The sequence below is a fragment of the Bos javanicus genome, chromosome 11, assembly GCF_032452875.1.
Source record: "Bos javanicus breed banteng chromosome 11, ARS-OSU_banteng_1.0, whole genome shotgun sequence".
Taxonomy (NCBI): domain Eukaryota; kingdom Metazoa; phylum Chordata; class Mammalia; order Artiodactyla; family Bovidae; genus Bos; species Bos javanicus.
This window is the reverse complement of record NC_083878.1, coordinates 74,857,735-74,866,828: the sequence shown is the minus strand read 5'-3', so window position 1 is coordinate 74,866,828 and position 9,094 is coordinate 74,857,735. Positions and strand designations below refer to the sequence as shown.

At 47.5% G+C, this 9,094-nt stretch overlaps 2 protein-coding genes across 7 annotated transcripts in view; one reads left to right on the top strand and one right to left on the bottom strand.

Moving 5' to 3' along the window:
• The first annotated feature begins 54 nt into the window (after positions 1-54).
• Positions 55-9,094, top strand: part of LOC133257360 (protein FAM228B) — a 42,427-nt gene continuing 33,387 nt past the window's right edge. For 5 of the 6 annotated variants that reach the window (XM_061433164.1, XM_061433163.1, XM_061433161.1 and 2 more), the window contains exon 1: positions 6,755-7,962. In XM_061433164.1, coding sequence (XP_061289148.1) covers positions 7,635-7,962 — 328 coding nt within the window. In that variant the 5' untranslated portion in view covers positions 6,755-7,634. Of the gene's footprint in view, positions 131-6,754; positions 7,963-9,094 lie in introns of those variants that run through there. The other variant, XM_061433167.1, reaches the window with a different exon arrangement.
• Positions 446-6,753, bottom strand: TP53I3 (tumor protein p53 inducible protein 3). Its single transcript, XM_061433171.1, has 5 exons — positions 6,250-6,753; positions 3,849-4,116; positions 2,682-2,894; positions 1,591-1,787; positions 446-811 (listed from the first exon to the last, which is right to left on the bottom strand). The coding sequence occupies exons 1-5, from the start codon at positions 6,385-6,387 to the stop codon at positions 629-631; spliced, it is 999 nt and encodes a 332-aa protein (XP_061289155.1). The 5' UTR covers positions 6,388-6,753; the 3' UTR covers positions 446-628.

Here is a 9,094-nt window from a genome sequence, read left to right as displayed (position 1 = left end):
GCTCTGAACCGGAAGGGGCGGGACTTGGGCTTAAGAAGTGTTCCGGTCGGGGAGACCCTGAACCAAGGAAGTTGTCTGGATGGGGCGAGGCCTGAGGAGAGCTCCGCAGGGCGGAAGCGGGCCTCGCTAGGTGGGTGTGCACCCTGGTGAGTTGCGGGAGAGGACCGGCAGTGGAGTGGGATCCCGGGCTGCAGGCCGCGCGCTACGTGCGAGGGGACGTGTGCATGCGTCCGGGCCTCTGACAGTGCGCGAAGCCGAATCTGCAGGGTTCTGGCTGATTGTGTTGTGGCCGACACTGTATCTGGTACTCAGAAGCCCTGGCGCTAGCGCAGGCCCCCGAAATTGAGCGTGAGCCGACCAGGCCTCTACTCTAATCTCCGCGACTATGCCTGTCCCGACTCCCACCTCGCCTCCCAGCCGGCGACTGCAGTCCACGCGCCACTCGTCAAGTCCACTCTTTATTTCCTTAGACCAGCTTTATACTGATAATTTGAGGAGGCTGCGGGAGAAATAGGGGGTTACAGGCGAGCCTGGAGTGGCGCCCAGTTGCCTGACTGTGTACAGAGTTTTCTCCAAGTTTGCTATCGGAAGACTGGAGAGGTAGCCTTGTCTTGTACTACCCACTTCTTCACTGGGGCAGCTCCAGGACGATTTTGCCCACGTTCTTGTTAGTCTCCATGTACTCATGGGCTTCTTGAATTTCAGCCACGGGGTAGACTCTGTCCAGAACCGGCAGTAAGCGTTGAGGGCCCTCCGTGGAGAAGTGGGGCAGAATTTGCTCTGTGAAAGCCTTCACCAGCATCTGCTTGTACTTAAGGAAAAGAAGACCATCAGTCTGGACGGAGGCATTTCTTTGTCACTCCCCACCCTGCTTAGCGTTTCTGCTTTCTCTGAAACTTGTACACATCTGAAGTCACACAAGGGTATGTAATAATCACCTCACTCCTAGCATGTATGTGCATGCCTCTAGATTTGTAAGCTCGATTGTGTACCAGGTAAAGATCAAGCCTGGAGAAGATACTAGTGTCACTGAAAGCTGAAGGACTCTTTTTAAATAAAGACTTCAAGCAGGAGGCAGCCATAGAGAGGACTTATATAGGCTCAATTCAAAAGAGATGCTTAACCCCTGTTATCCCCCAGCAGATGTGAAACCCTGTGAGGAAACATTCCCAAAGCTGGCACCTGCTGGAATGCCACACGATTTCAGGAATGTATAAACTGTTAAAGGTAGAAGCTTACTAACCTCACTTACCTAAGAGGTTTTCTTAGCACACTGAGAACAGTTCTGCCTTTGCAAACAAAAGCCTTGGTACTATTAGAAATATTTCCTAATATAGTCAAGGCTTTGTTCATTTTATGTGAAGTTTACATACTATATTAAGTATTAGCCACCCTCTTTCCAAGATGTTGAGGCTTTCATCAACCAATTTTAATTAGTTCTTGAAATTGGGTTACCAGTTTATCCACAGGGGGGCAAATTTCTACAGGCTCTGCAACTTAATATGTGATCCTTTCTCAGGATTATGTGAATGAATCACACTTTTCTGGATAATAGTTAAATCACATGTTTTATATTCACCCATCACTCACCTTTTTGTCCCTAGGTCTTAGAAGACTGGTGATCAGACTTCCCCTTTTAAAAAGTAGCTTTGAAAACAGAGGCCCACTGATGACAGCTCCTCCCAGCAGACCATAGAGAACCCAATGACCATCAAGAGCCAGGCAGTTGACATTTTTCTCCCAGTAGGAGCCGCCTATGCAGTCTAGAATGAGGTTGACTCCAGCACCTTTCACATGAAACACAGATTTGTGATGCTAGTCAGAATCAGAAAGATTAGTGCAAAAGAAGATTACATGGCATATTTGTGGAAATATGGGTATAAATATATACAAGTGCAAGCAGTAAATCTATAGGTTGGAACCCAGAGCATTGCTTATAGAACCATGGTTGTAAATGGAGTTTAGAGAGCTGAAGTGTATCATATATATGTGATATAGTTCATATTATATGATCCCTGCCACAGCAAGAGGGAAATAGGACAACACCATGATCTGGTATTTTCCCTGACCTCCACATAAGTAGAGACCCACTGGCACCCAGGGGAATAGGGGAGATCCACCCCAGCCTACAGTACAGGCTAGTCCATATATAAGTTATGAAGTGTCTGCACGGGGCTCTCTGAATCATGGCTTTGCTAGCTTTCTTTTTAACTCTTTTTGATTCTTGTCAAAAAATGGAATGGGATGAGCCAAATATAAACAGATTTGGCTCTGGAATATAGAGGCATACACATCTACTTACCCACTTAGGGAGCTACCTACCAAAGCCTACTATGACCAGCTCCAAACTAGTTTCTACCCCTTCCTCCTTTTAATTCAATACAGAGTGCCTAGTTGGGAAAAAGAGGTCCTGAGTAATTGCAGGCCAACTCTGTGTGATTATCCCCTTTGTAAAAAGCATATGAATCATATCACTTACAAGAATGCCCATGAAAATCACCTTAGTCCTAAATACTGCCTGCCTGTCTCCAGTGGTCAAACAGTAGAGTACTAGAATTTGGCCTGGGCAGGTGTTGTGCTTTTAGCAGAGGGAAAACAGATCCAGAAGCAACTCTGTGGCTGGTGAGAATTTTATTTAATTATCTCTGAAACTCCTGCTGAACTGCAGAAGCTTTGTTTACCTTTAGTGAATTTCAGTGTTGCTTCAGAAAAATCCTCTTCTTTGTAATTGAATCCAGCAGCTGCTCCGAGCTTTTCTGCTATTTGAAGCTTCTCCTGGGAACCAGCTGTGACCAGAGGAGTAGCCCCAGCCATCCGGGCAAGTTGGATGGCAGCTGTGCCCACACCGCTTGCTCCTGCATGGATTAGCACAGAGTCTCCAGCCTGAACATTTCCTGTGATAGAAAGTATAGGAACCATGTTCTTTACTTTGCAACTGCTGTACCTTTACCACATAGGTTTATTCTACCATGATCACCTGGCCCTGGAACCACCAAATGGGAAATCTCTTGCTGTCTTTTTTAAAAATTATTTTTATTTATTCATTTGGCTGCATTGTGGCACGCAGGATCTTTGATCTTCGATGCAGTATGCAAATTCTTATTTGTGGCATGTGGCATCTGGTTCCCTGACCAGATTGAACCTGGGTCCCCTGCATTGGGAATGTGGAGTCATAGCCACTGGACCACCAGGGAAGTTCCCATCCTTCGCTTGAGAGTGAAGCAGCCAATCTCACCTTGATGCTCTTAGGCCACCTTGGTATGCCTTCTGTCCATCACAGCTGTACCACCCTTCAAGTCCTTCTATTCCAGAAAGCCTTCTCTGACCTTCGCCCATACGAACCTTTCTCACCTTAAGCTTCTGTTATAGTTTGTAGTTAGAGACAGGGCCACCCTTCCAAACACTGTGGTTGTCTTCCCAGTTACACTGATTTCCCCAAAGGCAGAGACCCTCACGTGAGCTCTTGGCTGGCCTCCGTGGGAATAAGGAGGAATTAAAGAGTTAGTTGAATGGCTCCCTGTGCTGCACTAGGGCTCTCAGAGAGCTTAGCAAGACTGAGAAGCAGGGACTACTACTGGGCTTACAGTGTGAAGATGCACACAGGCCTTCTATCCAGTGCTCACCAGGTTTTCTATCTGCTAACCATGATTTTCAGCCTCAATATCAAGCCATTGCTACATAGTATGAGGATCTGATACTAAGTAGGGGGTGCTGGGGTTGGCTGTTGCTCAGTGGCCAGATCAAAGCTTCCCTTCAGGACTGCTGGGTTTTGAGGTGGCTGAGTTATGAATAAATGAATAAATTGAACTATGCTGTATGGAGTGAGCATGGGGTGCACTGGTCCTTACCCACAAGATGTAATAGCTGGAAGGCAGTGAGCCAGGCCTCTGGGATGGCTGCAGCCTGACACATGGTCAGTCCTGCTGGGATGGGCATGAGGAGCTCTGCAGGGACAGTGACATACTGAGCCTGACCCCCGCCAGACAGCAGAACCATGGCTGGGTCCCCGACCCTCCAGGGTCCCTGGCAGCCAGCTCCGAGCTCTGCCACATGTCCAGATGCCTCAAGTCCCAAAATGTTGCTGGCTCCTGGAGGTGGGGCATATTGGCCTTGTCTCTGCAGAAAGAGGACACGCTAGGTAGTAAGCATGATCAGAAATCTGTGTCAGCATCCCTGGCCTTCCCATAGCTCCCCTCCTCCCCCTTTAAGACAAAATTCAGGGTAAAATTAGGTTTTTTAAGTCGAGAAAAAAGAGAGGGGAGGTAATTTGTTTCATACAAATAAGAGACTAGGTCCCATAATCAGTGGATGTCTAACTTGTGGTATCACTTCAGTCCTTGTATCATCTAAACCCCTTGTTTTACAAATGAAGAAACTGAGACCTGGTCAGGGGAACCAGGGTAACAAAACAAGTTAATAGCAAGACTAGTAACTAAACCATGGGCTTCCTAATGATATATCTCATATATCAAGTGCCAGGCTCTGTACTCATGCCTCACAATTGTCAGAGGCCTGAGACCAGAGGGACTGAACTAGGAGTGTGCATGAGAACAATTTGAGATGCTTTTTCAAAGTATACATGCCTGGATCCCCGCCTTATTTATTTTGAATAAGTGCCCCTGTGATTCTGGTGTACATTTCTTAATCACTTCAAAAAATGCAGGTGGCCCAGTTTAGTGCCTCAAGAAGAAGTTGGAAGAAAGTTCTTAAGAGCACTGCCCCCTGCCAGCTCTGGAACCCTCAGAGTGGAAAGAATACAGACTCAGAATCCTTAAGACAAAGACCTCAATCTGAATCCCTGCTCCCCTGGTTACTAGTGTGTGGCTTTGGGCTCATTGCTGAACCTCTCTGACTCTCAGTTTCTTTATCTGTAGAGTACAAATGGTGAACAGGATTGCCTGAGGAGCAGCTAGGATTCCTGATTTTCACCCAGGCGGCCCTGGTTTGACTTCTGGTGTGAGGATGCCAACCTTTGAGGCGGGGCTTCCCTAGTGGCTCAGACGGTAAAGAATCCACCTGCAATGTAAGAGACCTAGATTCTGAAAGGTTGTTGCTGAACCACAAAAGACGCCAGGATTCTTGGCCTCCGGAAGAGAGGAATTCAATCCGGGGCCAGTGACGAGGCTTGATCGCTCAGAGCTTTTGTGTAATAAAATTTTATTAAAGTATAGAAGAGATAGAGAACGTCTTGACACAGACATCAGAAGGGGGCCAAGAAGAGTGCCCCCCCTGCTAGTCTGTAGCCGGATGTTACATAACTACTAGCAAGCTGTTAATTATAGAAAGGAGACGTCTCAAAACTCAGCACCAAGCCCCTCACCCACAGCATGCCTTTTGAGATAACATTGGCACCAGGTGAGTCATCCCAGGCCATAAAACCAAAATCTCGAAGAAAGACAGGTTTCCAAGTAAATATATAGTTTCATCAACATAGATTAGGAGAGCAATGTATGAGTAAAACATGCAGGTTTGTCAAGACTGGTTCTGAGTCTTAGGTTCTGAATCTTAGGCGGAACTGACTTGAAAGACAGAGTCTAGGGTAAATACATAGTTCATTAACATAGCTTAAACATTTCTATAAGAAAAACGCATTGGTTAGCTTAAGGTTTGAGGAAAGTTCAGGTGGAACCAGGTTTCATTATGGCAACATAGAATTTTAAGAGAAACCTCTTAAAATTTGTATAGAGAAGGGAAAAAAAATCTAACACTTGTTTCCTCCTGCCACTTAAGAGAGAGATAAAAAATGTCTGACACCTGAAGCCTATTTCCTCCATTTGGAGACCCCTGGCCTTCCTGCCTGTTATCCTCTCAGTCCAATCCCGGGTCAGAAGGATCCCCTGGAGAAGGGAATGGCAACCTACTCCAGTGTTCTTGCTTGAACAATCCCGTGGACAGAGGAGGCTGGTGGGCTACAGTCCATGGGGTTGCAAAGAGTCAGACAAGACTGAGCTGACGCTTTCACTTTTTCACTTTCAAAGGAGATACAGGGAGGTCTAATACCCACCCCACCAACACATCTGGAAGCCTGAGCGGACAGACAATGGAATGACACAGGGTGGCCTCTGCTGTGCACATACCCCTTTATTTTGTGTAAACAAGGGAGGCTAAATGGTTCTAGTTACAGAACCCCAACGAAGCAGGTCATCATGAGCGTTTAATGGCAGTGCCTAGTCTCCATCTGTCTGGTGAATGTTTATTAAAGACCGCGTTGCCCTGCTCAGTCCCAGTTGCTGTCAGACCCCGGGGTACCTGGAGTAAGTCCGCCCTGTTCAGGGCGCTGGCTGCCACCTTCAGGAGGACTTCACCCTCGCCTGGGCTGGGCTTGGCCACTTCCTTCAAGTAAAGATTTTCTGGTCCTCCCGGCTTGTCAAAGTGCACAGCTATCATGGTCTCTGAGGACACACAGGGTATAGCAAAGTTCTTTCAGGGCTCCAGCGCCCTGCTGCCGGCCGGCGGCCTCCCTCAATCCGTCTGGCCGTCGGCCCCTGCTCTCCTTCCAGCGAGGCCCCTGCCGCCTCCAGGCCAACCCCACGCGGAAGGCTCCGGCTGAGGTGGGGGTGCAGGGAGGCTGGCCACACCGACTGGCTGCGGGCGGAACAGGAAAACACTGAAGAGCATGAAGCAATTTTCACTCCCTCTGAGTTGGAATCTCCCACCTGTCTGGATCGCTAGAGCCTGTGTGAGCTCCTTACGTGCTCCAGGCCCGGCCCCTCTGCTGCTGTTGCTGCTGCTCCAGGTGACAGGGCGCGGTCCTAGGAGGTGGAAGGCTGCACTCTGGGTAGTGCAGGGGGTGGGGTTGCCCAGAATCAACCCTCCCCTTCCTTCTCTCCCTTGAAAATGCAAAGCTAGTGGCGGCAAATCAGATTTTTGTGAAATTGGAGCCTCTGGAATCTAGTCTTTCCCTGGGTTTAGCATGAAATGCTGTTACAGCACTCAACTTTGAGAATCATTCCCTCTAAGAGAACTAGAACCGGAACTCTTGGCAGGCGACGGGTCCATTTCCCAGCCTGGCCAGGCTTTTGGCCGGTTTGTGCTGTCAGTCTCTTTCTGCCCTTGGTCTCTGGAGTAAGGTGGGCAAGCAGGGTGCTTCTGAGAAAAAAGAGAGGAACACTACGGGGAAAGGGAAGATAAAAGCAGTCCTGGGATTCTTTAAACTTCTGTGATTTCTCCTGTCTTTCCTGAGGATGAGGAAATGGCCCCTGGAAGATGCTGCCCAGTAAGGCAATTTAGCCTGGTTTCTCAACCTTGCCACAGTTGACATTTTGGACAAAATAATTTTTTGTTTTGAAAGACTTCCCAGTGCAGCGTGGGGTGTTTAGCAGCACCCCTGGTCTTCACCCACTAGATATCAACAGCACCCTTCTCCAGTTGTGACAATAAAAAATGTCTTGACATTGTCAGATATCCCCTGGGTAGCAAAAAAACGCCTGCTCCTGGTTACAAGCCACTGGATTAGAAGAATATACATGTATGTGCACCTGTATAAAAAGATAGGTAACTTTTTTTTGCAGTGCCTTATAATTTGCCTCTTCACATGTGTTCTCTTATTTGAGTTTTATGACACTTCACTAAAAAGGAATTGAGATGTATCAACAGAAAGATTAATTTGGTTTCAAGGGGCACATAGCTGATGAATGTCAGAGCCAGGAATCAAACTATCTCATGGTCCTGCCCAAGGCTGTAGAGTAGAAGGAAAGACTGCCTGGGGCAACCATCTGTCCCATCAATTACAAACTCCCCTTCTCTTTATTTACATTCCTCTCCTGAGCATTCTTGCAAGAAGGCTACCCAAGTTACATATTTTTTATAAGGCCTATTTTCCAGAAACACCTGTCAGCCATTGTCCCTCCTCGTCATCTGTGTCAAAACCACTATTGCAAGAAAAGGGACAGAAGAAGCCCAACAGTGTATTCAGAGGGAAGGTCCAAAAGGCCAAAGGAGGCCTTTTCTGGAAACTTTGTGGTGGGTATTTCTTGCTACTTTTTTGGGGGGTAGGCTCTAGTGTCTCAGACCATGTCCCACGGAGGGCAGGAACTTATACTGCTGACTCCCTGATAATTAAAGAATAAGACCCAGGGGACTTCCCTGGAGGTCCAGTGGTTAGGACTCGAAGCTTCCATCACTGGTGGCATGGATTCCACCCCTGATAGGGGAACTAAGATCCCACAAGCCACACAGAGCAACAGGCCTTATGAAAATATGTAATTGTCCATCTCTGAGGACACTAACCTCCCAAAGGGTCAATAGAGAACTCTACTGGAAACCACAAAAACAGGTTGATTTCCTTAAAACATCCCTGCTCCAGCCCCTTTTTGTCAAAATATAAGTTGTGGAATTGGGTGGTAAGTTTTAGATGACTGGTTGCTGTGGCAGTATTCCACAGTCCACATCTCTGGCCTTAGAGGGACTCCCTACAGGTTCATGTTTTAGCAGAACAAGCAAGATCTGTGTTAGGAATGAGGTGGAAGCATGTGTCCCAGAAACCCAGCTGATGTGAGGGTACAGCTGCTGCTGCTTATCCTGAAAGTTAAATGGGGGTGAGGGCATAATCTCTCCCAGATGTCCTCTGAAGGGTTCTGTGTAAACCAGCAGCTTCTGTGGTAACCAAGCCCAAGCTTGGGCAGCCCATCAGCTCAGTGCTGACAACTGGTCCTTGCCTAGAGGAGCTGGGGCAGTTCACCTCTGGGTACCATGCCAACTTCTGTGCCTGCAGGACTTTGTCTGGGCTCTTCCTCCCCTCTCTCCATGGGCACTCCACCTTGAGGTTGGAGGGCAAAGACTCAGGAAGGCTCTAGGAAAGGGAAGAGCTTGGAGTCAGCTTGGTGGGGCTGCCTGTTTGGTTACCTGCCTCTGCCATCTTCCTGGGGACCCATCTGTATGACTCAGGGCCCAAGACAGTTCTTACTCCAGGCAGTGGTCTTCATCAATAGACAAAAAGCATTTTTAAAAGCTGCGTTCCCCATATTTTAAAGTTGATATCTAAAATCTTTCATCTTACATTTAAGGTAGTACAAAAGATGATTTCTGGTCATAAATACTGACATTTAAAACTCATATCAGGCTTTTAAATGTATCAAGTGCAGTTGGATTTTGG